The sequence below is a fragment of the Talaromyces rugulosus genome, chromosome II, assembly GCF_013368755.1.
Source record: "Talaromyces rugulosus chromosome II, complete sequence".
Taxonomy (NCBI): Eukaryota; Fungi; Ascomycota; class Eurotiomycetes; order Eurotiales; family Trichocomaceae; genus Talaromyces; species Talaromyces rugulosus.
Genome location: NC_049562.1, coordinates 1,981,510 through 2,008,715, shown reverse-complemented (window position 1 = coordinate 2,008,715; position 27,206 = coordinate 1,981,510). Strand labels below are relative to the sequence as shown.

The following is a 27,206-nucleotide window of genomic DNA, read 5'->3' as shown; positions in this document are numbered from 1 at the left end:
GGTCACAGGCAAACGGCTTTTCCTGGGTATCTGTTGTTTTCGGAAATCATTGAGCAAGATTGAGAAACAAAGCAAGGGATTATACAACATACGAGTTCTTTCGTGTCTTTGCAGGTGCTCAAGCCTTGCAAAAAGTCGTTGACAATGATGGCACTGGAAGCGTTTCGGCTTTCTCGGCGGGACCGGTGGCGAAGATGGGTCCGCACCAGACTCGAATTGCTGGTTAGGCAGGGAGGCCTCGAGCATGCTCATGACAATTCTTTATACATGCATTCGTGTGCAGTGAATGACGGAGAGGAATGAAAGTTCGTTGAGGGGAGGGACATTGGTTGGTCGGTGGATGGAGTTGACGCAGGATGAAGAGTGCCGGCTTGGCATGCGGAGGTGGGTCCGGGGTACATGAAGTGCGACTGACATCTTCATACTACTACTAGTACTTTATCACTAATCAAATACTAATGCGTTGTATTCAAGCCGGCAGTCATTTATTTATCTTTGGGTTTATTAACAGCACACGGTTTGGTTTCTCATTCGCAATCACACATTAGCCTTCGCTCCCAGCTGTCGAACATGTTCTCCCTTTGCTGCCATCTCATCCAACACTTTCTCTGCAACCTTCATCGCTTCCACGCCCGCAGGCACACCGCAATATGTTGTTGCGTGTAGAATAGCCTCCCTGATCTCGGTTTCTGTTAAACCATTCCGAATTGCCCCTCTCACATGCACAGCTAGCTCTGGTGATCGATTCAGTGCCATAAGCATGCCGATGTTTATGAGCGAGCGCTGCTTGCGCTCCAACCCTGGCCGAGTCCAGGCATAGCCCCAGCAAAACTCAGTGACGAGCTCTTGGCCAGGACGCGAAAATTCGGTTGACCCGTTGGCCAACGCGCGGTCGACGTACTCATCGCCAACGACCTCGCGCCGCACTTTGAGGCCATCGTCAAAGAGAGTTTTATGAATGTCCGGGTGGTTCGGATTCGTCGACATTCTCGATTCTGTATCGGGGATTTCTTCGGTTGTTTGGAATAGGTAGGTAGGAAGAGTCAATGGTAACTGTGCTGATTTTGTGAAGAGATTTGGTCAAGTACAAGGCATTTACGGTTTTTAACCGTCTTTGTTGTTTTCCCTCTCTTGTGATTTCATGTCTAAAAGTCAGGATTACCCCAACAGTACCCCAATACGTTACCCCGCCGGGAACCTCTGTTGGAGAAATGTGGGGCTTGTTTTCTCCAAATTTGCGCTAATCCATTAACAGTTAGCCTCTTTATCCGATTTGGGAACAGAGTTTAGCGTGCAAATTAATGAAGCTAAACCCAAATAGTCTTACCGTCTTTTTGCAACCGCGTCCCAAAACCACCTCTTAATAATCTACATTCTATTAAGCTAGCTCGCCTGTTGATTTGTGGAATCGAGGCTTGACCTCCTACCCCCACCTCATGAAGCCGCCTCTTGCCTGCGTGAAATGTAGGATACGCAAGAAAAAATGTGATCGAGCATACCCCGCATGTTCTTACTGCCTAAAGTCAGTCTCACCCCCTCTTATGCTGAGCTGAATGCTGAGAGCGTTGAAGAACACACGAACGATGCGAGTATCGTGTTAGCGGCGTGTCAAACAAGCTTCCAGCTCGAGCAGCGCCCTTAGTCCAGACTTTAGACAGAAACCGCCGGTCTAGAACGACAGGTTTTGATGGAGTATTTCTTGGGTACCCATTTTTCCCAAGCTATTTTGCAGGTGATGACAATAGCAACGTAATCATTTCCAATGACTTGCGGACTTTTGTCATTAACGATAGAAATCTGGGCAAAAATATAACGGATTTCCTCGAAGAAACAAACTTCTTCTGCATGCCATTTATCCCTCGACAAGATCTTCACGCTCAACTGTCCAATGAATCTAGTCAGCTAAACAGCTCGGAAATTCTCCTCCTTGCATGCATCAAAGTTTTGTGCCTACCAGTTGAAGGCGATGCATGTGCCCAGTCTAATCCGCCATATTTAGCGATTAAGACTGCCTTTGTCAGTGCTGAGGTCAACAGCGTTCTCAATGTACGCCTGTTACAAGCGCTGGTGGTGCTTCTCATTTATGAGTACTGCCATGGCATCTACCCTTCCGCATATATTACTCTTGGCACTTGCACGCGATACCTAGCTGCTCTCGGAATCAATAGACCCAGCCTGCCCTCTGAAGAACCCATTGACTGGGTCGATACTGAGACTCGAAGACGTCTATGGTGGGCAATTTATACCATGGAACGGTGAGTAAATAAAACAACTATCTGTCATGGAACTTTAAAAGTTGACAGTATTAATATGAGGACATAGTATAATTATGCTTGGCTATCCAAAAGGGAATCTGTTGCTCGGAGAGCCGGATCAAAACGAGCCTTTACCTTCAGATGATATTTCTTGGGAACAAGCAGTACGATCTCCGGAGATTCTCATTTGAATATGAAGATATTGACAAACAAAGTATCCGTCAGCAGAGGCCCACTTGACGCTGCTAGCACCGGCCACATCTGAAATGAGTAGCTTTCGACATGTAGTTCATGCAGCTTATCTTATTGGTCGCGTGCTTCAACATGCCTCTGATAATCATCTCCCAGTTCAAGTATACAGTGAAAGAGGGAAACAACTTAATCGCACAATATCTGCTCTTATGTCTGCTTTAGAAGTTGAAACAAGATCTGCAGTCTTTCTAGTCACCGTACCTCGCGCTATTCTAAACAGGTGTGTTACGTTTTTACTCAAATTTTACATATGGTTAACTTGACACATGCAGTGCCATATTTTTGCTACATTCAATTTCCGTTCACAGTAATGATGAAATTACTGCCGAACATCTGGAACTAACGCGAAGTTCGTCGGCTAAAATCTACAGCGATCGAGTACGACTTTTTCTCCAAGGAAATCTTGAAAGTGAATATAAGCCGTCACCATTTTTGCTGCATTGGGCCTTTCATGTATTTCAATACTTTCATGCTATGTATCGTCGAGAGGGACACAGCGAAATCCTTCAAGTCTTGCAAGATCTTGAGAAAAGCTTCGAGATTTTAGATAGAAGATGGAACCTGGCAGGTCAGTACCACTTTTTTCTTCTTTGAGAATTTTCATCTAATTGACCATATTTAGGGGTTTACATGACACTCTTAAATACAATGCAGGGGAAATAGTCGTTATTTCGATTGGTGAATAAGCATAAATCGTCAAATTGTAGAATAAGTGGACTGAGTTTCAGATTGATCTGTATAATTCAAGTCTCTGCTTATTATATCATCTATTTTTCAAATGTTCCACTATGTTTATACATATGTATACCCCATATATTCTGAATATATTTGTGTAGTTCACATTGCAATGTTCAAAGCGAGTAATTATGAATTGATACCTGTATCGTTGATTTTCTCAGCATTGACCACCAATTAAAAAGGCATTAGTTCACCCTTCATACCCAACAGATATTTTCCACTATCTACTATACTGAAGATCCATCCCGCGGCAAATTCTCCTCAAAATTCCACTGTCGACACCATCTCTGCATCATCTCGGGCGTGATAGGCCCCATATTTTTCAACGTAGTACTGGCAGTTTTTGCTCTATCTAAAGACCACTCTGGCCTAGCTGATCCGGCCTCGCTCAACATGGATTGGAATGTTTCAAGTAACTTGGTGGCTGGGTGACTGTTCCCACTTGCTGCACTTGCCTCTACCGCTTTAACCCACGTTGAGAGACTTACGATTTTGAGAGAATACCCCTTTTGAGAGTAAAACTCCTGCACAGCTGTTGCCAAATCTCCCCAACGGGCTTGTGACGGATTGAGCAGATTGAAATAGCCAGTCATGTCTGGGAGTTGAGACTTTATCCCAGCGATCTCGAGGATAACTGATGCAACATCCTCCACAGGCATCCACTGAACGACATCTTGCCAGCCAATCTCCCTGGGTAGTAAACCGAGATACAATGACGAAGCAATTATGCTGGGTAGCCATTCAGACCTGTTCCATGCGCCAAGCTCGCTCCGAGGACCGGAAACTTGTCCGACGCGGAGAATTTTGGAGGGAATGTTCAGCTGCTCCATACCGTAAACCAGAATTGCGCTACTAAGCATTTTTGACTGTCCATATCCGTTTGAGGAAAGGCCCAAGTCCGGTAGATGCGACTCCGGAATAGGGCCGGACTCATCCCAGAGATCAACGGAACCAATAGAGGACAAAAATACGATAGGTAGACGCTTCTTAGTTTGGCTGGCGAAATTCAGTAGGTTTTTCACGCCTCGAATGTGCGGCTCAAATGTCTGAACGGAATGGTTGAAGTTGACAGGCCAAGCGCAGTGAACGAAATAATCCGCTGAATCCAGAAGCTGGCCATATACATCATCTTCAAGCCCCAAGTTCTTTTTCGATAGATCCGCATGGTAAAACTCTACCTTGGAAAAACTGGTGCAAAGTCCTCGGGGTTTGTTCGCTGCTGGCTGCGTCGTTCTTCCGCCATCTGCAGAACGGTTGAGGCAAACAATCCTCCTAATGGTATTGGAAGACTCCATTTGATCTAAAAGGTATGATCCCAAGCTTCCTGTAGACCCAGTGAGAATAATTGTCTGTCCTTGATCCAGCGGTGCCGGCCGGTCATTGACTGGGGCCTTTGGGAGATCTTGTATTTGTTTCTCCAGCATAGTCTCCATAAGCTGGATTTTGTTGTCGGCCAATTCTTTTGAATCTTCATTGCCTAGATGGCGTGAGTAAATGTACTCAGAGAGCAACCTCGCGGTCGGGCTTTGGTACAAAATACGGGGGGCTATCTTCAATTTTTGGCTAGACCCCGATTTTTCAAGCCCGGCATCCAAAAATTTTGAGACATTGATAGCCTGCAATGAATCCAATCCTTGCTGGAAAAAATCCGCGTCTGGCTCAAGGTTTGACAAGCCAAGAGAAGTTTGGAAGACGCCCATGATAGACTGCATCAAAGCCGCCGGTGACGTGATATCCAAAGCTGGTACCTCATAAATACCGTCATCACTATAAAGTGACTCAATTGTGTCGTTATATAGCTTCAGCATAGAACCTCGTTGAAGGGAGCCTTTCGAAGAATAAGGGAATGGCTTATTAGGATCTGATATAGTAATCATATGGCGTGCAATTCGACCATGTGCAACAGTTTGGGCGTTGGCACTTTGTACGAGTGGCCATACTCGATCTAGAAGTTCTCGACGTTCTTTTTCGTCTATCGGGTATTGAATTGGTTCCATGATTATCCCTGCTTGAAACCTACCCTGTCCGATGACGACAGCCCTATGGATTTCGGGGTGGGTTCCGACTATTGACTCTATAGAGACTGGGTTCAGCTTCTCACCATTCGAAAAGACAATAACATCGTCAATACGCCCTGAATGTAGCCAGTTATGGGCCAAAGTAGGATGAGGTTGGTAAAGATCTTTGGTCTCGAATGTGCTGGAACCAGGAAATGTGTAGAATGGCCCTTGAAGCATAGATTCTTGTTGGTTTCTCACGACGATCTGCTCATAGACGTTTTCACCTCTCTGTTGATAATCACAACCGAAGAGATCGTTGTTAAATACGAAGTATCGCCATAGTTCTTTACGGGGCTGCCAATAGATTGGGTAGAAACCGTATCTACAAAGGTCAGCGAAGCGTTTCAATTATCTTAGCAAATTAATAGTTACTAACTCTGTTGATGAAACCACCATTTGCAACTCCACACCGGCTTTTACAAGGCGATCACCAGCTTCGGGCTCTATAGCGCCTGAGCAATGTCAGAAAACGCCAATCGACTCGAGAAATAGGGTTCACTTACCACCTCCAGTGGTCACAAATGCCAACCTTTTCAAGGACTCAATATATTCTTCGCCATTGCTCATATCTGCGGCGATTGAGGGGGATAGAACGACTGCATCAGCCATGGAATATTTGATAGTTTCCAAAACTGTATCGGGTGTGATAGCCTTTTCTGGATGACTGAGCACCATTGGTGCTTTCCAGTAGATTGACACGGCGATGAAGAAATAAATTCCTAGTGCATGGAAAAGCGGCACTGTGAAGCAAGTTAGCTGTTGTAGATCGCTCAGGGGTATCTCTATATACTTACTGGTGAGAAGAATTCTTTCGGCACGGTCAGAGTAAGCTTTCCCCAAATGTGTGTATCCACACCAAGTAGCATGATAGTGATAGTAATCAGCTAGTGCTATCATTCCATGCCTGCAAATGATTGGTTTTGGAGTGCCGGTACTGCCGCTTGTGTGTAGAACCATGTATGGATCCCAACGAGCCTCTTCAAAATCTTTGCTGTATGGAACATGAGGCACTTTCTCATCTGCGATCAAAGTATCCACCTGATCAACAGCGGCAGATTTCATGTTTCGTTCTTGCAGCCACGGCTGTACCATGTTTTCATTCTCCGAAGCATAAAAAATCCATTTGCAGTCTGTAGCATCAAAAAGCGACAATTGACTCTCTTTGTTATTGCGAGGGGAGATAAACAACACCTAAGTTTATCAAAATATTAGCATCAACTTGTTTTGTGATATTTTAACATCAATAGCGAAACCCGGACCAGAACGTACTTTGAAATGGCACTTAGCAGCGGCAGCGATGAAAATCAAGTAGCGGATATCATTCGGTCCTAGGTAGGCAAAAGTAGGAAATTGGTCTTCCGGTGAGGGTCCAGCTTTGTCGATAATCCAGTGAGAGAGTCGATTGATAGAATTGGCGTATTGACTGTAAGATACATCCTTCCATCCGTCCTGAATGTTTGAAGAGCGTGGTATGGAGATGCAAAGACGAGATGGGTCGGTGCGAGCTAGGTCGTCGATAACGTTGACGAAGATTCGACGTCCGTAGGCTGGCTCCCCCATTGAGCTTTCGATTTTCTCGTGGGCCATTTGTTGCGTCTTAGACTTGATATCGTTTGTTTTTTTTGTTTTTTTGTTTTTTTGAAGAGTTCGAATATTATTTGGTTGATATAAATTCAAGTAAGAAGAGAGATAATGTGTTGAATAAAATGAGAATATAGACGGGGGAATCAGCAGTCTTTTATAGACTTCCGTCAGGCATTGCATACGAGAAAACCTGACTACTTGTGATGGATTGGAGCTTGTCCTAGTTCCACCCAAGACATAACATTATGTAAATTACAAATAACGATTGAGTTCATAATTATAGAAGTATGTCTCCATAAGGCTAGTTGAGTTATTAAACTCCGCCTAAACATGCAGCTCGGCAGGCGAGACCCATACGAATACTATGGTAAATATCACGAGGTGGATGATATGTATAGTAGCGAAATGCCCCTGACGTAATAGACGGATAATCGGCGTACTCTAGAAAGCTCAGGATTTATCATCATACTTCTTCCGACGCTGCTTACAAGCAGATTTATGCGCACTAAAGCCATGCAAGGGGCATGTGAAGCAAATTTGCATGCAAATTTTTTCTAGAATGAGAGTTTCCGGGCCGAGAAGCGCAGATCCTGGGAGTCATTTAGTAAGACCGCCACAAATTTATTAGCCAGTAGCTGAACATGTTGTCGGTGTATCAGCGGACTTTAGCGTGGTGGGACCAGATCGCATCGCGGGGCTTTTGGCCTTTGCAAGCGCTTTTACCGTATGTGGAAATAGATTTGTGTATCACTATAAGCGTCCTGCAAGGCCACGTCCAAATTTTGAGACAACTTGGAAAATTCTTTTTAAATCCTTCTCCTTCAGTTTAGAAAAATTCTGCGTGTCAGCAGTCTAAGTTGCCATCATCAATTAATTACTTTGATTCTGCGACACGACTGTTCATAGCCATAGATACCCGTTGACAAATACCATAGGCAAACTTCATTTAATGGCAGGGAGAAATGCAAAAACTTATAATTAGAAAAGGCTTTTACTTAAATTCCTTCGCCCAATCCTCGTTCCCATCTAAGTATCTATATACCACTCTTGAATCTAGATCCCGACACCTTGGGTCCTGGCTGGCTCCATCATATGTAGCAAGGCCGGCCTCGCCCAAAACCAGCTTTGTATTGACTCGCTTTGCCATGTCAACGGCTAACCCAAAGTCTTTCTTCATCAATTGCACCCTGAACCCGTCCTTGTAGCCCTTTGAAGATGGGGCCTCCGGCGCAACGCCAGGCACAGGGCAAAACTTATCACAGATTGTATTCTGGGCTGTTCCAGCAGCATAAACACGCGCAAGAACGCGCGGGTCAAGGCCAGAACGCATACCCATGTCAAATGCTTCGGAGCACGCGATTGCAATAGTCCCTGACAGATAGTTATTTGACAACTTTGCCGCGAGCCCAAATGACGGCCCTCCGCATGGAATAATTTGCTTTCCCATCATATTCAATAAATCTGTGACTCGTGACAGGTTGGGGTCATCTTCGGCACAACCAAGGAAAAAAGCAATTGTTCCTTTCTTTGCACCAAGAACTCCACCGCTAACGGGTGCATCGTAGAAAGAAGCTAAAGGGAAATTGTTTTTGATGTAGTCTTTGACATAGAGGCTTGTCGCGGTGTCAATCGTCGAACAATCGATAAGAAGTTTATTGTTAACATCCGTTGAACAAATCCCGGTTTGAGGATCAAGGTATACGCTGCGAGTGTGGGATCCTTCGGGGACCATGGTGAAAACAATATCCTAAATAATTTTAGTTTTACTCCAATTTATGGTCAGCTGTGCAAATAAATCTTACAGCTTTCTCGGCCACCTCTTTTGAATTTTTTTCCGCATGGATTTTATTGGGAAACTGGTTGACCAACTCATCCACGATGCTTTGTACCACGTCGAATACGTGTATTGAGATGTCCGGCGACAGCTTATTTGCGAGATGGCCTACCATAGGAGCGCCCATGGCTCCTAGGCCAATAAACCCGATGGCTGAGTAGTTTGCCATGTTAATCTGTCTGAAATTCAAAAAAAAAAAAAAAAATCTACTGATTATTTTTCAGATGGTGAATATTAAATGATTGTCAAAGTATTCCTAGCCTATAGTGGGGTTCTTGAGACTTGCCCGAACAGGAAAACTTGGGGTAACGGAATTTACCCGCTCAATGGATAGTATGATTCTCCAACTTGAATTCCCCAAATACTCCAAACACCATTATGGCCTCCCATGGGGCAGTTTGTTTCTAGGGTATGTCCAAGCCAATTTTAGCATAGGCGTTAACTATTACGAACCAAATTATGGGTGGAGCATCTCCCAAGCTGGAAGTCGATCCGCTTTCCAAGTTGGTCGGCGCAACCAAGCCCTTATAGTCACTTCCAAATCTCACCGTTTGAAATCACCAGAAAATTGGTTGGAAGCTTGGTCTCCATTGAGTCCATGTCGCCATGTCTACTATAACAATAAAACAGACAGCGCCTTCTTTAAGTGACCAAGTTGCTCTACCGGGAATTGCTGAGCTACATGCCCTCTCAGCTGGCCATTTGACCCTTCCAGAGAAGTTCTTTGTCCATCCGGCTTCCGATAGTTCTCGAAGAACGGTACCTTCATTAGCATTCCTTATCCAACATCACCATCCAATTACCGGAAAAATCACTAGGATTGTTTTTGACTTAGGGCTGAGGCGTGAGGTTCGACGGTATTCAGAAGCAATACAACGTCATGTGTCAACGAGGCAGCCTCTGACAACAGATCCGGATGTGGTCACGAGTCTAGCAGCAGGAGGACTAAGCGCCGATGATATCGATTACATAGTTTATTCTCATGTATGGAGACAGTACTTCTATACTTTTTTTTCCCAATAATTGAAACACAAGCTAAATTATTTTAGGTACACTGGGACCATATCGGCGAACCGAGGGACTTTCAAAAAAGCACCTTCGTGATAGGTCATGGGGCGTGGAACCTGTTCAAGCCAACGGCAGCGTCTTCCTTGAGAGGAAGTCACTCTTTTTTCGAACCCGGAATATTACCAGAAGAAAGAACAGTAGAGCTCCATGACCCAGAAGATGCCTCTTCTTGTGAAAAGAAACCCCCGATTTCTGGGGATGCAAACTTTGAGCAGGCCTGGGCGACAATTCCAGAAATGGACATGAGAGTTCTTGATATATTCAATGATGGAACAGTAAAAATCGTCCATGCCCCGGGGCATCTTCCAGGACATATAAATTTGCTGGTCAAGACTGGTTCTGGTGCTCAAATCTATCTAGCTGGGGACGCATGTCATGACAGGCGGATTATGCGCAAGGAGCTTGAGATAGGAGAATGGCTTGACACTGCAGGGCAAATCTGTTGCATTCATGCCGACCGAAAGAAGGCAGAGGAGACAATTGAAAAGATTAGACAATTGGAAAGCAGCGGGGTGGAGGTTATATTCGCACATGATATTGAGTGGGAAGAGAATGTAGAGAATAAGGCTCGATTTTGGGGCTCGTAGATAGCATATACTTAGGGCACTGAAAGCTAGAGGCTGTGAATATTCATTCGAAATCATTTCGGGCAAAAGAAGAATGTCTGTATTTCTTCGTTTCTCACCACTAAAGTTCACGTTTCGATGCCCACAATTGTGTATTTGTAGGTGATTGTCTTTTATGTCGACCAAATTGAGGTAATTTCCTTTATCATGAAACCATGGCTCTCTTCCACGATCTCAAGACATTCTAAGAATATATTCAATGTTGACAAGTTATAAACCCCGCCTGGATTTACTAATTCGGTGTAGAAGTACCCAAGGTGGGGGTATATTTATCTCACCTAACTCTTTGCTTCTCTTGAACTTTACTTAATTCTCAAGTACTGTTTATTTAATATTACCTCAATTACACACTACCACTCAAAACTTTGTTGGGTTAAATATGTCTTCAGAATCGCTCAAGAATAAATTCATTGCCGAAAATGGCGAACATGCCTGGCACGATGGCTGGGAAAGTATCCTTGCACTCAGCCCACAGCTCTTCAATGCCAGTCTTGATCTGCGAGGGATTCCAAAACGAGCCGGACATCGACATTTAACTCGAAAGACTCAGTCGCTGATTGCATTAGCCGTCGACAGTGCGGCTACTCATCTTTATGCGCTTGGTGTTCAAGAACATATCCAGACAGCTCTCCAGGAAGGTGCAACAACGGCAGAGATAATCGAGGTTATTGAGTTAACATCTACTCTCGGTATCCACGCCTGTAACATCGGGGTACCTTTACTAGCAGAAGTTCTGAGAGAAGAAAACTACCCAACGGGATTGGCGACCCCTTTCGATGCCCGTCAGGAGCAGCTCAAAACTGAATTCACTAAGAACCGCGGGTATTGGCACACGTTCTGGGAGGATTTTCTACGGCTTGATCCTGATTTCTTCGAGGCGTACTTGAAGTTCTCGTCCGTGCCATGGACGAAGAAGACAGAACATGGTGAAAAAGGAGCCTTGGAGCCGAAGGTGTGTATTTCATGATATTAGCTAACACTATGGACGGCCTCTGACTATTATGGACACAATAGATAAAAGAACTTGTTTACTGCGCATTTGATGCCGCTGCAACACATCTCTACGTTCCCGGACTAAAGCTTCACATGAAGAATGCGTTGGGGTACGGAGCTTCGCCGCAAGAAATTATGGAAGTGTTGGAGATCGCCACAGCATTGAGTCTCCACACGGCGAATGTAGCTGCCCCGATCTTGGAGAAGGAACTGGCAAGAAAATAAACTCTGATGTAATTAAAATTTTCGGGCTGTCCCACATTTGCCAATATAGCATTTATTTCCCCAAACTAAAGCATTGGTAAAGTTGGTTGCTGTGGGTCTTTCTTCCCCCAACTTTTCCCCAGTTTTTACCCCACACGCGAATCGTGCGTCGCTTTATTTGCCCGGAGATTGGCCGGGAACCTTGTTTTTTCCTAAATGGCAAATTATGGCGGACATTATTCAATGCCACGGGCTTGAAGCGGGCTAGTGTAGCATTTTGTCACTACGTTTGACAGAACTGTAATTTAGCCAGACAAGTCACTGCGTTGGAGATCTTGCGCAGCACATTAGTGCCTAATACAAAGGTTTCCCAGGTCCAAGTGAACTCTACTTCGATGGTCACTTCAATAGTACAGCGGGATGAATATGTCCTATTTGTTTCCATTTCTATATACAAGTATATAATACCATTCCCATACAATCCATCATGGACGACAAGGAGAGCGAGATGCAAATTGAATACAAAACTGCAAATGAGTCTGCAGTCAGTGGAAATGGGGAGGGGTTGTCCGTTGAGGAATACACAAGACGCGAGCGTGCCGTGGTATGGAAGCTGGATTGCTTCATCGCACCTGTGATGATGATTTTGATGCTCATTTCGTATCTTGACCGGGGTAACGTACGTGTTGCTTCTTTTTTGGACTGCGAATTGCCCTTGCTAATTTGCTCTTGTTACGGAATAGATTGGCTTTGCTGCTACGCAGGGTCTGTCTACGGACATCGGGCTAAAAGGAAATCAATTGAACGTTAGTCGTGTCCAAATTTTGAGTCTCTGGGACAATGACTGACCGGAAGTAGATATGCATCTCTATTTTCTATATCTTTTACATCCTTGCTGAAGTAAGGATCTTTAAACGACTTCAGATGTTCAACTAATACTGACTATTGTTCTAGTTCCCAACATCTCTTGTGGTCAAACGCCTTCAATATAACCGCGTTATTCCTTGTATCGCTTTCTGCTGGGGTCTTGTCTGCATGTGCACGGGTTTTGTCAAAGGATTTCCCTCTCTCGCCGTTACTCGGCTGCTTCTCGGGTTTTTTGAAGGATGCTTATTCCCTGCGATGACACTATTCCTTTGCGACTGGTATAAGCGAGAAGAACTGGCAACGAGGATATCGTTTCTCTTTGGTAACACCACCTTGCACATTCCGTGATGTGATACTTTAACTGTTTCTTTTGCTGACGGGTTCAAAGTGGCTTCTGCCTTGTCTGGTGCTTTCGGTGGTCTCTTGGCCTATGCAATTCTCTACATGGACGGTGTTGCCGGGATGAGTGGATGGAGATGGTACGGAACTTTTCTCAGTATTACTAATGTGGAAAGCGAGGTGGCTAATTGGCATGAAAAATAAATCAGGCTATACATAATTGAAGGTCTTATCACTCTCGTCTGGGCTGTGATCTGTGTCTTTGTCGTCCCGAAGAACTACGAAACAGCCTACTTTCTAAACGAAGAGGATAGGGTTATAATGCGACGTCGTGCTGAAGCATCCGCTGCATATAGCGGTGGGCAAGGCCACTACAAATGGAAAGATATCAAGATGGCAGCCAAGGATATCAAAAGTTGGATTCATGGGATCATCCAGATCTGCGTCGTCACTATTCTTTATGGTATTTCCCATTTTCCCTGGGATATCTGTGTACGTGCATTAATTTCGCTGACGTGATTTTTCGTCCTAGGCTTTGGTACATTCCTTCCTATCATTTTGAAAGATGGGTTTCACTATTCGACAATTCAAGCCCAATATCTTGTAGTTCCCGGTAAGGATGACCCCGGTATTGTCCCCCCTGAAGAAACCTTCTAACAGGTAAATAGTTAATCTCTGGGGAGCGCTTGCTTACGGTGTTGGGGCCGTTTTATCCGACAAATACAAAGCACGATTTCTCTCTCTCATCATCGCAGCGCCATTCGGTATTGCCGGCTATGCGATTTTAATTGCCAATGGTCAAAATACATTCGCGCCTGGAGTGCGCTACTTTGCAACATATCTCATCTCAACGGCATGTTATCTTTGCACCGGTAAGTAGAACTGAAAATAAATGAAAACAGCATCTAATGAAGCTGCATTTAGGTACCAACATAGCTTGGCTTTCATCAAATTGCGCACCAGACGGGAAAAGAGCGGCTAGTGTGGGAATTCTACTGACTTTGACGAATATAGGCGGTGTTGTTGCAGGACAGATCTATCAAACTTCTGCAGCACCCGGGTTTGTCTTGGGCCATTCGTGGTCGCTGGGTTGTTTGGGGTTTGCGTGGTGCGGATGGTGGGTCATGCTTGGGATATACAAAAAGCGAGAGAGACAGAAAAATAAAGAGTTAGCAGAGGGTAGCACTCCAGTGATTGCTGAAGAAGAATGGAGTGATAGGGCTCCGGATTTTAAGTACCAGTTTTAGGAAGATGTTATCGACAATATATCAATTCAATGATTGATATCGTGACTGGTATCCGGAAAACTTGATGGTTTCTGGTTTCGATCCAATTACTATAGTGTACCCTAGTTGATAGTTAAAAGCAAGCTTATCTTAGGCCTCATGTCCAGCCATAGCCTCCAATCTATCCACACCACTCCTCAGTTCCCTGATTCTCTGTCCTACCCTCTTTTTAACTTCTTCTCTGACCTCGGGTGTTACACTTTCCGGGTCAAAGTTGGGCTCCTCATCCATCGGGCTCGTCAATTGTACTGATGCATCTTGCGCATCGGGGGCAGGCGCATCTTTTGGAAATGTATAAGCTGTGTAGACATAGAGGAGTTGGTTGAGGTATTCTCGTGCCGAGTCACGATCGGACGAGGCGTAAATCGTTGCGCTGTTTGTGCTATCGACGGCGATCTCGAATTCATCTTTGGCATCATTGTATCTAACCCATGCATATATTAGAATATGTGTTATAGGGAGCATAAGGGAGATTCGCACAGCTCTTGCAATTCTTCGACTATCAAATCGGCCTCTGTTTTCCCTCCTGCGGATTTCAGCTCAACGAATGTGCGGCTTTGTACAGTCAACGGCGAAGTGACTGGTCGAGAGGCGATAGAAGGCCGCAAAATATGAGACTTTGCTACAAGTATTGACAAGCGTCCATGTTGATGTTCGCGCGAGAAGGGGCAAGTATTGGTTCGTCTGATGCTGGCACTGGAAAAAGGGCGAGCCTTTGGGCGAGCCAACACTCGTGGCAAATTCCTTAGTGAGTTTGCAGAGGCCATTTTTACAATTTAAAGGCAGAGTGAAGTTTTTTGCGGCTGTTCAAGCTTAAATTTTGAGAAAGGGTGTGAGTATGGATGAAAGCTGTTCGTTGGAGCAAGCTATGACGTTTCTGGACCCGCTTTTCCGTATCTAATCGCCACGTGATATTTCGGCAGTCATGAGTCCCCACATATCCAGATTCCATTGGTCGTAAACACGGACAACAGCCCCACATTAGCCTAAAGTCTAAACCGAAAAACGTCACTCTCTCATGGTTATATACTAAGAATGATCCTATTTCAAGGAAGCTAATTTTTGTTATTCTATCACAATAACGCAGATCAGACGAGCATGAGGGCGTGTCATCAATCATCATTCATAAGTACATGGAGCAACTAGGATATTCCTAGCCACGACAAATCAATCAGGAATAGGGTAGCAAAAATAAAAATAATAAAAAATAATAAATAAAAACATTAGGCATATTAGAAGTGAGAGAACAAATCATAAACTCGTAAAATAATGTAGCAAGACAGGTCAATGGTCAAAGGAATAGCTAGCATCATAAGGGTTTCCATCACGATAACGAGAGCCCCCATAGCCGTTTATGCTCATGCTGGCTGGACTGGCACCCGCCGATTGAGGATTCCTTGACGACCTGGACCCGTTCAAGCTTTGGCTCCGTCTTAGCAGTCGCTTCTCATGTCGCTCTTTGCATTTGTTTTCGAATTCTTTGTGTTCCTTTCTCTGTTCGTGCACTTCCTTCCATTCACTGACAGCCCCTTTGATACCGAGGGCAGCTAAACCAATCGAAGCCACGTTTTGTAGATTTCCTTTCTTGTGCATTTTTGCCTCTTGCTCCTTGGAAATTGTGCCTTCCTTCAGAGCTTGCCGTCGTTTCTTCTGGGCTTCATAGTTCTTTGCTACGCTGTGAGCAGCATGAATACTCGCCACTGCTGCTAGCCCTGAAGTCACCAACTCCTTACGGAGCATCTTCTTTTTTTCGCGTTTTTCATCGTCACTGGATCCAAGGTTAGAATCACTATCGCAATCACTATGGCACTCAAGGTTGCCATTAGTAGAGCCGGGGGTTTTAGATCTTGCTAAAGCGCGAGAAGTGGAGCCACGAGAAGCTGCTGATTGGGAACGTACATCTCGAGATGACCTATGTCGCCGTCCAGACGACCTATAGGAGTCATCGTCTCCAGAATCAGAGTAGTCAGAATAGCGGGATGACCGGTCCTGCCGACGGTCATCCTTTTTCTTGTCATCAAGCCCCAGGGCCGCCATACCCTTGTTGATAGCGCGAGACACGCTCGAACCACGTCTCTTGGAGTCAGTGTGGCCACGGTCGTCGGAATAGCTGTCTCGGGAGTCTGACCGGCTGCGCCCACGGGATTTCGAGCGAACTCGATCGTAGATTTGTTTGCCCGCGGCGGCGAGGATTCCGGCAGAAGCCATATCTTTGATGCCTCCTCCCCCCTGGCTCTGACTGCGCCCTCTGCTCTGTCCCCTCGCTCCGGATCTTGAGCTGGACCTTTCGCCGTTGACAAACCGGTTCGTAGCCATGCCGGCGAGGACCGATTCGACCACATGGCGGCCACCGTGGGAATTAGGATCACGGTCAATGAGGCCGTCAACACCACCGGCAGATATAGCAGCCGTCAAAATTCGCTTGCCCTTGTCGCCTGTCCATGGGCCAGGGTCTTTACGGGCACGGAAAGCTTCTGCGGCACCAGCTGCAAGAGCAGCCTTGACAGCCTGGGCCATGCGGGCTTCACTTTTGGCGCGGCGACCGCCGCCCCGACTACGAGAGCGAGAGTCTGAGTGGGCACGGTGACGATGAGACCGGCCGCGCTCTGAATAGCGGTCTGAATAGCGGTCTGAATGACGGTCGGTGGATCGATCACGAGAGCGATCACGGCCAGATTTGACTCCAAGAACCCCTCCAATAGCACCCATGGCCTGTTCACTCAGAGACTTGCGTCTGCGGGGACGGGGCGATGGGCTGCGAGAGGAAGAGTATGACGAGCGGCGTTCGTGGCGGTCGCCTAGAAAAATGGACACACCCGTGAGCAAAGGAATCAATAGCAAAGGTCACATATCTAGTTACTTACGTTTATCGGGGTAGCGCTTCGACCTGCGAGGTCGGTAATCATCGCGGCGATAGTAGTCGTCGTCGTAATAGGGATCACGACCGGCAGAGCGAGCACGGCGAGGGACAGTCTCCCGGACAGGCATGGAACGGCGCGATCTTGGGTATCCATAGTAGTACTCGCCAGGGGGGAAGTCCCTCGTCACCTCTTCAACAACAGACTCTTGGCTGTCATTGTCGCGACGACGAACGGGACCCAATTCACGGCCGTAGCCACCCCGACTGTCCACATAGGTTTCCTCGACGTAGCCGCCCGGACGAGAATATCGATCGCGCTTGACCCGGTAGCCCCGACTATCGCGGCCGTCGTAGTACGACATGGTAGGCAGGATGCTAGATCCGAAAGTTGACACAAGAAATGCTGCAGCCAAACGATAGAATCACGATGTTCAGAGCAGCGATGGATGACGGATAGATGGACTGATAGATGGACGCAGGAAGAGCGACGAGGTTGTTAATAATATTGTGATGATCTCGAGGCGGGGCTGACTCGGGGCGGCGGGGCGAATGGGCAGCGGCAGGCACGAGGAGGGAGGGACGACCGTCGACAGCTGACCCGACCCGGTGTGTTTTCTTCCTCTCGTTCCCTGGGCTGTGCTGTGCTAACGATAACAATCGGTGGCGATGCAGCTGCAATGCGATGCGATGCTATGGTGTGGCGCAGGAGGTGAGAAGGCAGTGGCTGATGGCTTTTTTCTTTCTTTTCTCGTTGTCAGATCGATTTGATTGATGCCAAACGCAGTCTCGCTCTATATACTACTACAATCCAGACCGCTACAACGCTGGCTGGCTGGCAGCAAACAGCCATTGGATGTCGATGTCCAGAATGACGCAAGCAATAGCGACATGCAGAATCCATTCATATTATTATTATTATTGCTACAAAAACAGGCAACGAAGCTGTGGTTCACCATGCCATGTTTGCCTGCCTGAGGCGGGGCCGCATGACGTAGTTAGTTCCCAGCCACACATGCATGGGCCTTGACAGGTCGCGCCATCTGCAAGATGATGGCACTCGGCGCTCCCAGGAAGCAGATGCACTTGAGTGACTTGACGTCGTGCAGACCCCCTGGGCAATTGACTTTGGCGTCTCCGGAGAGTCTCCAGCGCGTTCCATGGGACATCGTCGACGCCCTTTCCGCCAATCAGAGTTAGGGTTGGCGAACCTGCGATAAAAAATCACAATATACAAATCAGCCCGGGAAAAAAAGAGAAAAATAATCAACATGTGTGTCGTTGGGATTTCCCTCTATGCTTGATGGCTACATGGCCCTTTGCGTTCAATTTCAAACAACCCTGACTACTACGCTCATTTGCGATCGATCTTGAGGTTTTTAAAGGCCCGCGCATTCTCCTTGATAGCGACTTCTACCGGTAGACGCTCCATACTGCTCGCGCCAAAGAATCCATGTACCCCCGTGGTCCGGTTGAGCACATATTCAGCATCCTGCGGCTCTGCGATCGGTCCACCATGGCAAAGCACAATGATGTCCGGGTTGATCTTGACTGCGGCATCGCGAATTTCCTGCACAATCCTGACGCTATCGTCGAGTGACAGAGCTGTCTCGGCGCCAATCGTCCCCGAGGTCGTCAAACCGACATGTGCGACGAGCACATCTGCTCCCGCCCGAACCATGCGCTCTGTCTCGTCGACATTGAAGACATAAGGCGTAGTCAAGAAATCCAATTTCCGCGCGAGCCGGATCATCTCGACCTCGCGATCGTACCCCATTCCGGTTTCCTCCAGGTTTTTTCGGAAGTTGCCATCAATCAAGCCCACCGTGGGAAAGTTTTGCACCCCTGAGAATCCAATGTCTTTCAATTCCTGCAAAAACTCTGGCATGCTTCTGAATGGATCTGTTCCGCATACGCCTGCTAGAACCGGTGTCTTTTGAACAATGGGGAGAATTTCTTTGGCCTACATCATCCATCTGTTACTAGAGGCACACCTTGGATGCATCGTGTTTAACCATACCATATCGACCACAACTGCATTCGCATCGCTGTAAGGCATCAAGCCCGCCAGTGACCCTCTTCCAGCCATCCGGAATCTGCCTGAGTTGTAAATAATGATCAAGTCGCTGCCTCCTTGTTCCACAGATTTGGCAGAAAGCCCAATTCCTGGTTTAAGATCTGAATCAATAATCCACTCGTGTATTGGGAGCTTGAACACGCACCGGCTCCCGCGCCAACAATGATGCCGCCATCCGATATGACGTTGCGAAGCCGGCCTAGGATCTCTGAGCGCAATGTTGGTCGAGGCATTCTGTTCGCTCTGCTCACTGATTATACCCCAGGGTATCAATGGAATGAATGTCCAGATAATTTTCAGACTTAAAATGCCGTCATAAAAAGAACGATCATTGTGGCTACGACTTCCACCCGATTTTTGAGGGGCTGCGGGGCTAAGCTACCACGTACAAGCGGGGTGATATCATATCACCTGCCTAGATCTTTGTGATCGCATATAGCCTTCATCCTGGACAAACTGAAATAGAACTGGCCAAATAATTTCTCGGGTGTTTCTGAAGCTTCAGGAAGCATCCAAAGTCCCGACTTGATGTGAATTTTGTCACAGACATATGTCTTTGTCCAAAAATATTGATTTATCGGTGGCTACAATAAGAAAATCTGTGTCAAATATCAAACCTCATTCGTTAAAATCTGGTCAACTCTGAACAGACGACATGGCTCAGCCACAAATAGTACTTCTTGGAACTTGCGATACGAAGCTCGACGAGACGCTTTTCCTGCGCGAGCAAATCCTCAAAGCTGGTACAGCAAAAGTCATCCTACTCGACGTAGGGTGCCACCCAGTCGATAACAATCTGATTGATATTTCAAATGCGAAGCTGGCAGCCTATGGAACTGACAAAGCTGCAACAGACTTGGCTCAGCTCCCTCGAGCCGAGTATATCAAGTGCATGATTGACTCCACAACATCGTTTGTATCCGACCTTTTCAAGACGGGAGAGATCCACGGTATTGTCGCAGCAGGAGGATCAAGTAGCACATCCCTTGTGACAGCAGTTATGCGCGATGCCTTACCTGTGGGTGTCCCAAAGTTGATGGTATCAACCATGGCCAGCGGAGACGTCGGACACCTTGTAGAAGAAACCGACATTACGCTAATGTATAGCGTCGTTGACATTGCTGGAATCAACTCTATCCTGAATCAAATCCTCAGAAATGCAGCGGGGGCGATTCTGGGTGCTGCCACGATGTACCACCAGAGTCTAGGCGACATCAAAGCTCAATCGAACCAGCCTAAAACGAGGGTAGCTATCACCATGTTTGGTGTCACCACCCCTTGTGTAGATGCCATCCGGACCCATCTCACGAGTAAGTATGGGTATGAAGTCTATGTCTTCCACGCCACGGGTTCCGGCGGCAAGGCGATGGAGAGACTGGTTCGAGAGAAACAGATCGATGCTGTTCTGGATGTGACTACCACTGAAATTGCCGATGAGCTTGTTGGAGGTGTTTTGACCGCCGGTCCCAATCGATTGACAGCAGCAGCTCAAGCCGGCATTCCGCAAATCCTCAGTGTTGGGGCCTGCGACATGGTCAACTTTGGTCCCAGAGATACCGTGCCTGCCAAGTTCAGCAATCCGGAGCACAACCGCTTGCTCTATGAACACAACCCAGCTGTCACTTTAATGAGGACAAGCCCTGATGAGTGCACACAAATCGCCAATTTTATCGGGGTCAAATTGCGTGAGCATGCCGTGCGACCAGACTTGGTGCAGGTGATTCTACCTACTGGTGGCATCAGCGTAATTTCTACTCCATCACAGCCATTTCACGATTCCTCAGCAGACACAGCATTGTTTGACACGTTAGAAAGCCGTCTCAAGGGAAGTGGCATCGCAGTGTTGCGCGATGAGCATGCAATCAATGATTCTGAATTTGCGACGCTGGCTGCGGAATCCTTAGTTGCATTGATTCGGCAGGAGAGCGGTGCTTGAAAAGTGGATAGTAATCCGTATAATAACCCATGAGCAGTGCAAGGGTTAATAGTACAGCTATAACACCATTGAATTTATGACAAAAACATGTCGATTTAAAACGGCTAAAGTCTATTTATACAAATGTGAAATATTTATGTTCGTATGCAATCCAGTGCAATCGATATAATCTGGCCAGGTCAACACAAAACGCCAGAATTCCGCCACTCATGCATTCAATAAGATAACAATCGCTCCAAGGAAAAATGCTGGGGGGGGGGGGGGGGGGGGGGGGGGGGAATTGGGATAGGAGAATTAAAGACAATTCGGCATGGTTGTCATATCTCTCAACGGGTTTATCGGGTATCTTAAACATCAAGGGGTTCCTTTTCTCGGTAGATAAAAGGATAGTTCGAGGCGGAGGGTCATCGCTATTTGTCTCCTTTGAAAGGACGCAACGTTCAATTACTTTGCGCAGGAGACGACCCAGCCGACGTGTCTTCGCCATCGGACTCCGGCTGACTGTTATCTCGATGTTCTTGGTCTGAGTTGTTCTGCCCTTTCGATTCGGGGGATGACGGTTCTTTGACGGTGGGTTTGTGGATTCGACGATGCTGCTTCATATTGTCTTTCCGCGTGAAAGCCTTGTTACAAATTGGACAGTGCACGCTTTTTTCCCCCGTATGCTTTTTACCGTGGCGAGCGGCATGGCCGGACGTTGTGAAAGTGGCGGTACAAGAATGTGATTTAGCATACGGGCATGCATACTTGTTTTTCTTGAATTTCTTCTCCATCTCCAGCGGGCTGGTAGGGGTTGTCAATCCGTCATTGCTTCCGAGCGAGGGTTGCCGGGAGTGAAGTGCTGGTAGGGGACTGATTGACGACTCGATAGGGTATGGCTGTGGTTGAGCTCGAAATTCCCTGGTGGTAGAAGTAGGGGTGGCCGTCCATATTGGAGTTTGTTGCTGCTGTGTCAGGTGAGACGGCCTGGCAGTCCCCGACTCGGAATAATCGGCATTGTGGTAGCGATTTTCATGAGCGAACTGTTGAGGTGAAGAGTCGGCATTTTTGCGTACTGCAAAGGAAGGGTTATCGTCGTTATTCAAAATAGACCGCATGGTCGACCGGGGACCGCTACTCATCATGAGGTGCGGTCCAAAGTTATCGCAGAGGAGGGTGAGCATCAGGTCAGCTGGAAGCTGCCCTAAGAAGCTGTTTGGGTTATATTTGCCAGGAAAGAAAGCGGCTAGTTTCGCGCTCTGCTGTATGCGTGACGTTTATATCTGAGGCCTGATTCGACACAATGCGGAGGCACGGAGACAGATGTTAAGCCAGATCTGAGCACGATGGTGTTTGGCAACAAAAGATAAGAGGGGATGTGTGGAGATATATCTGCAATCATATGCTTGCACAATCTTGCGGGCAGAAACCAGTATAAACGGCGAAGCAGAAAGGATCCAGAAGAAAGCAGGCATTAATTATGATCCCATTCAGCCTTTGAGGGGGGACCAGAACTTCATCCCGATGCGGCCCTTCATCTGTGATTTGAGTTTGCTAGTCCAGACACGACACGGTGGGTTTTGGCTGCAAAGCAAAGGACGTTGAGATCGTCCGTCGTTCCGGGTATGCTTACTGTGGACCCCAGGCTTTATTAAAGGCAATGGGCCAAGGGCAGCTATCCTCAGGGTTCATGACTTTAGGCAAGCAAACTACCGAAGATGATGGTGAGGAGGGTTGGTGATGCAAGTGGTGACCGGGCCGGTGTAGTTGTACACTAGCACATTCCGATACCAGGCTGGATGGGGAATAAGCAACGCCCAATCACAGGGCCATCGCGTAATCAGATTATAATATAAGGAACCGAGTTTACACTTTGCAGGTCTTCCAGAGTTCCGGGCGAGTTACCTAGCCAGCACTAGACTCTGCATGGACACTTTATTCGGGGACAACGGGGATAGCCCGGACCCCTTGTCGGAGCGGCTAGCCATAAGCGGAATGGGCATCCGTAACAGGAAATCGTCGTGAGTTAGGGCTCCTTTCGGATTGTGCATGACGGATTACTGGGTCTTGTGCTTACACTACTAGTGTACAGAATGAGCATAAACACCTCGATAGTCGCTGGTACTAGACGAAACACAAAATCCTACCCTTTTTTAGTTGGAGCCGATGCAGTACTCCATCACGGAGCTACGCTGTCGATCTTACTCGGAATCGGCGGGTTTTCAGTTCGGAACAGCTTCTTTGGCTCTTACAGAGTGCGTACCCCTCTTAGTATTCACCTGGCTATGAATAATTGCACAACGACTTCATAGTCCAAAGCTAAACCACATACCCCGCTGCCGTTTCCACTTATACGAGGGTGTCATCTAGTGGAGACCGACCCCGGCAATCTGAGAGGTGGGACAGGCCATGCTGGTCAAGACTAGATGGAACCATAAACTTATTGCTATAAATAGGTTCCAAACAAGCCATGCAGTTAACTGCGGAGTATAATTCGCTCTAGTCCATAAAAACGAGCCTAAATCGATTTCCTCACTCCCCAAAACAGAAGTCCGTCAGAACCCTGAAAAACGGTGCGCCGTGGAGGCTTCTTTTCTGGCTCCACCTCCCGCACTAAGTGTACGTACAATGATATATTATTACTACGTGGTCTATTTATTATTATATACGGTGTACGGAGTAGTAGTCCGTAGAAGGCTAATACGTAAAATATTTATTTATTGGGCCCTACTCTAGCCACAAAGCTTAAACGGTAGTCCATGCTAGCCATCCAACATAACTTTCCCAGGTTAATCAATTGGAATTGGTAATAATCCAGGTTTAACTTTGGGTAAGGTTTCGTCGGCCTTCCAGAAGCGAAAACTCATAGTGCGGCCACTCGGATGAAGAATAACCGGCGCGTTATCATGCAGGGACAGTAACATGACCACCTGGCGTCGAATGACAGAGCCAATAGAGATCAGAGGCTCCGGAGAGGGCCCAAAGAAGGAAGTAGCCAATCCAGACAAATGTAACTTGCGATCAACATCTTTACCCCGAGGGCTCCAATGTTACGGATACACTTTCGGTGACAAATAGCACGAAGTATGGAGTGCTTGGCACTATTAGCAGGGTCATTATGCGAAGTAATAGTTACATGTATGGAGTAACTACTAATACTACATACCAAATATATTATTATATCGCCTTTTGTCCTTTGACCGACCACAATCTCCCAGAGCGTCTACATCAATACTGTGAAGCCTTCGGATCGGACTTGTTATTTTTAGATGCCGTGAGAGTCCACACAGCTAAAGTCAAAAAGTCAAATTTGTTGGTCAGGCTGAGCCTAGAAGGGCTGAGGTACATGTGAGCCTCGTTTAAAAATAAAAAAATGCCAAGCCACGGCGTTGTTCTGTCTAGTTTTGACTCGTCCTTCTCTAAAATCCTGTTGGCTAGCTCCCGTCAGAATGGTAACCTTGGAAAGCGCTGTTGATCCATTCGTCCTCCGTCGCAAGCTATTGCTGACTCCATGTACCTACTTTACATAGGACGTATGACCAACAGGGTATACTTGCGAGAACAACGGTGGTGACATACAGCCAAGAAAGCTCTTCTTCTGCTCTCTGCGACTGCAACTGCAACTCTCGGGATCGGCCAAGCAACGCGCATGTACTTCGTATCTAAGAAAGGAAATTCATGGTGACAGCTCGTCTCATCCTGCGCCGATCATTTTTCCCTGAAGGGTCCAGAAAGTACTGTGTACGGAGTACAAAACAAGGGCCCTGAGAGAGCTTAGAAATGCACCAGTTGTTGCTAAGTCTAAACGAGTAAGCGAATCCCTATTCGTCCTTGCCGAACTTTGTGTATTAATAGCAGCACTTAGTACTACTTAGTAATATGATTATATGTCGGCCGATTCCCTAGTTAGGCAGGTCACGTACGCTCGCCTTGATAGCATTTGTATTCTTCCTGCCCACAATAAAGAGATCGTTTCCCCTTGGAGCCTAGGGATGATTACACTACTCCCTGCTCATAATAATAATAAAAAGAGAGTACCAGAAATGCTATTTGCCAGTCGATCGGACAAGTTTGTCCGGGGCTGTACGGCTGTACTTTACGTATTACTCCGTATTAGTCTGGGCAGGGTTTTGCATCCTGGTCTCCATGCATGACGAACATGGAGGAATCCCCTCCCCCCCCCCCCCCCCACGCCGTTTTCCCCTAGTTCGAAATAAGAAGCTTCTTTCCGGGGTGTGAAGGAAGCATTATTATAAGCTAGCCTCAAATGTCAATATTCCATGCTGCCAACACCGTTAATAAAATCTTTCTAGGCTGGCTAGCTGCTAATTAATAGTACGCCCCACCGGCATGGCGTAGCTCACCTGCTTCCAGTACGAGGTAGGCGTCAATAATGCTGCAATCGAGTCTTGTTTCGGCAAGTTTTGAAGGATTTAGGATTTGGATCGTTACCTAAAGCGGTATGGAAGTCGTGCCTATATGAGCGTTCGCTCTCCAGACTATGTCAGTTTCAACGTCTGGGACGCGTGGCCAAGAACTACCATCACATTACGCAGGCAAGTATTAGTATTCCCCAACGTCAACTGTTCCGGCTGGTGGATTTAGTAGCGCGCTATAGAGTACTATGGATTTGACTTCTTCGACTCATCCTGGAACCGTTTAGACCGTAGAAATATGAAAGCGTGAATCATGAATAGTACTATAGCAATAGGCTCGTTTCACAGGCTATCAGGTTGGGAAATTCATTTACATAAAACATTTTGTATAATAATAATTTGTATAAACTGAAAATTGAGTGCTTCGTAGCGGGAACGATGTGAATGGACAAAAGTTCCTGCATACTAATATTTAGATGGTGCATTGGAGTTCTTCGAAACGCGCAATGTTCCTCGGATGTTGTCCGCCGTTCACATACCCAGCCAGATAAATACGCCGATGAAACAAGCGATAATATTATGGTACGTATTGTTTTTCTCAACGCAATGGAAATAAAAAGTAACCCAATTGATCCTTCTCATGAGTAAAATCCACCTCTTTCAGCCTGATCTGTCTGAAACGATGCTTATGACGCTAGCACGAAAACCGCGTCACTTTGTCGACTCAGTTCTGCGGATGAGGAAGCATGTCTGAATCATTTGTTCGACATTTACCTGTTTTTGCATACCGGTTCGGCGTTGAGTGGTTCCGAGTAGAGCTCTACCTTTACTAATATCTAAGCCTGTCATTCCGAATGGATTCAGGATTCGTTTCTATATTTATTTATTCTTTAATACTTTTCGTGCCGGCTGAGTAGTATATGCAAAATATTTAAATGGTCTGCCTATTCAGCTGTCCGATCATTCGCCACTTCCTGTCGATCCTGTTTCATGATTCTTCTAACGATCTTATCAACCCATGCCCGAAATGGCTCCACTTTAATGGGTCTACAAGGATTTTCAATAATACGTATAACTATGGATGTACGGAGAACTCCGTAAAGTCCTTTATTAAGCCTCTGTAGTTCCTATCTAGGTAAGTTCCGGTCGTCTATACGTTAATGGAATTTATTATTTTCAGCTGTGAGCCTGTGATGCTGAGATAATTTTATCGAGCCTTAGTTCAAAATCCCCTAAAGTCTAATCGGGGCTAAATAGCCCGACTAGAAGGATCAGCAACATGCTTTGATTCGATGTTGATGATAACAGGATTATGTCTTGGGGCGTAGTCTTCGAATTACAAATCTTTTTCCTTTTCACCAAGCCTTGCATGCACCTAAAAACTTTACGAAAAGTGAGAACAAAAAGACGAGCCAACACATTCCATTCCACATGGCGTACGGGCTAATACTTACCCGAGCCCGAGGACCTGAGCAATTTGCCCTTGTTTTAAGACGACAAAGCACGGCTTCGGCCGACTCTGGCCCCCATTTTTCCGAGGGACCATGTATAATTTCGATGCTAGCCTATAATGGACAGTAGTATGCTCAATTAATAATAATGAATGTGTGAGTAATCTATTCCTCCATTATTACATGTGTAGAGCCGCCCATATGTTTCGACATCATGTTTCAGCTATCATTTCAAAATCAATTTATCTATAGGTCTGAATAAAACCGCTACCATTTAAATGCTTACAATAACGCCATTTTACTTGATAGAATGGGATATGCTGCAGTGGCTCTCAGGTTGCCTTGGAGAAGGCTTTGAGATCATCAAGGATTCAGTCTAATGCTTGTGCTCTGCGAGACAAAGTGTACTCCTATGACGATTTTA

At 46.4% G+C, this 27,206-nt stretch overlaps 10 protein-coding genes across 10 annotated transcripts; 4 read left to right on the top strand and 6 right to left on the bottom strand.

Moving 5' to 3' along the window:
• Window positions 1-537: 537 nt before the first annotated feature.
• Window positions 538-987, bottom strand: TRUGW13939_03167 (uncharacterized protein; the record flags this gene model as incomplete). The annotated part of the gene is made up of 1 exon (XM_035486352.1): window positions 538-987. The coding sequence occupies one exon, from the start codon at window positions 985-987 to the stop codon at window positions 538-540; it is 450 nt and encodes a 149-aa protein (XP_035342245.1).
• A 449-nt stretch (window positions 988-1,436) lies between these two features.
• Window positions 1,437-3,170, top strand: TRUGW13939_03166 (uncharacterized protein; the record flags this gene model as incomplete). Its single annotated transcript, XM_035486351.1, has 6 exons — window positions 1,437-1,522; window positions 1,572-2,255; window positions 2,323-2,419; window positions 2,471-2,727; window positions 2,780-3,075; window positions 3,130-3,170. 6 exons carry the CDS (start codon window positions 1,437-1,439, stop codon window positions 3,168-3,170), a joined length of 1,461 nt encoding a protein of 486 aa, XP_035342244.1.
• Window positions 3,171-3,472: 302 nt separating this feature from the next.
• On the bottom strand, window positions 3,473-6,892 carry TRUGW13939_03165 (uncharacterized protein; the record flags this gene model as incomplete). The annotated part of the gene is made up of 5 exons (XM_035486350.1): window positions 3,473-5,627; window positions 5,682-5,757; window positions 5,809-6,045; window positions 6,100-6,496; window positions 6,575-6,892. 5 exons carry the CDS (start codon window positions 6,890-6,892, stop codon window positions 3,473-3,475), a joined length of 3,183 nt encoding a protein of 1,060 aa, XP_035342243.1.
• Window positions 6,893-7,880: 988 nt separating this feature from the next.
• TRUGW13939_03164 (uncharacterized protein) lies at window positions 7,881-8,892 on the bottom strand (the record flags this gene model as incomplete). Its single annotated transcript, XM_035486349.1, has 2 exons — window positions 7,881-8,636; window positions 8,692-8,892. 2 exons carry the CDS (start codon window positions 8,890-8,892, stop codon window positions 7,881-7,883), a joined length of 957 nt encoding a protein of 318 aa, XP_035342242.1.
• A 437-nt stretch (window positions 8,893-9,329) lies between these two features.
• TRUGW13939_03163 (uncharacterized protein) lies at window positions 9,330-11,635 on the top strand (the record flags this gene model as incomplete). Its single annotated transcript, XM_035486348.1, has 4 exons — window positions 9,330-9,707; window positions 9,773-10,374; window positions 10,736-11,369; window positions 11,432-11,635. 4 exons carry the CDS (start codon window positions 9,330-9,332, stop codon window positions 11,633-11,635), a joined length of 1,818 nt encoding a protein of 605 aa, XP_035342241.1.
• A 466-nt stretch (window positions 11,636-12,101) lies between these two features.
• Window positions 12,102-14,067, top strand: TRUGW13939_03162 (uncharacterized protein; the record flags this gene model as incomplete). Its single annotated transcript, XM_035486347.1, has 9 exons — window positions 12,102-12,293; window positions 12,358-12,420; window positions 12,473-12,514; window positions 12,569-12,803; window positions 12,870-12,960; window positions 13,030-13,283; window positions 13,353-13,433; window positions 13,489-13,692; window positions 13,835-14,067. The coding sequence occupies 9 exons, from the start codon at window positions 12,102-12,104 to the stop codon at window positions 14,065-14,067; spliced, it is 1,395 nt and encodes a 464-aa protein (XP_035342240.1).
• A 129-nt stretch (window positions 14,068-14,196) lies between these two features.
• Window positions 14,197-17,340, bottom strand: TRUGW13939_03161 (uncharacterized protein; the record flags this gene model as incomplete). Its single annotated transcript, XM_035486346.1, has 4 exons — window positions 14,197-14,530; window positions 14,587-14,728; window positions 15,441-16,904; window positions 16,971-17,340. Coding segments are annotated over 4 exons (2,310 nt in total), but the record flags the coding sequence as incomplete, so codon positions are not given.
• Window positions 17,341-18,317: 977 nt separating this feature from the next.
• TRUGW13939_03160 (uncharacterized protein) lies at window positions 18,318-19,273 on the bottom strand (the record flags this gene model as incomplete). Its single annotated transcript, XM_035486345.1, has 3 exons — window positions 18,318-18,926; window positions 18,984-19,129; window positions 19,186-19,273. The coding sequence occupies 3 exons, from the start codon at window positions 19,271-19,273 to the stop codon at window positions 18,318-18,320; spliced, it is 843 nt and encodes a 280-aa protein (XP_035342238.1).
• A 422-nt stretch (window positions 19,274-19,695) lies between these two features.
• Window positions 19,696-20,976, top strand: TRUGW13939_03159 (uncharacterized protein; the record flags this gene model as incomplete). Its single annotated transcript, XM_035486344.1, has 1 exon — window positions 19,696-20,976. The coding sequence occupies one exon, from the start codon at window positions 19,696-19,698 to the stop codon at window positions 20,974-20,976; it is 1,281 nt and encodes a 426-aa protein (XP_035342237.1).
• Window positions 20,977-21,416: 440 nt separating this feature from the next.
• On the bottom strand, window positions 21,417-22,139 carry TRUGW13939_03158 (uncharacterized protein; the record flags this gene model as incomplete). The annotated part of the gene is made up of 1 exon (XM_035486343.1): window positions 21,417-22,139. The coding sequence occupies one exon, from the start codon at window positions 22,137-22,139 to the stop codon at window positions 21,417-21,419; it is 723 nt and encodes a 240-aa protein (XP_035342236.1).
• Between the last annotated feature and the right edge of the window lie 5,067 nt (window positions 22,140-27,206).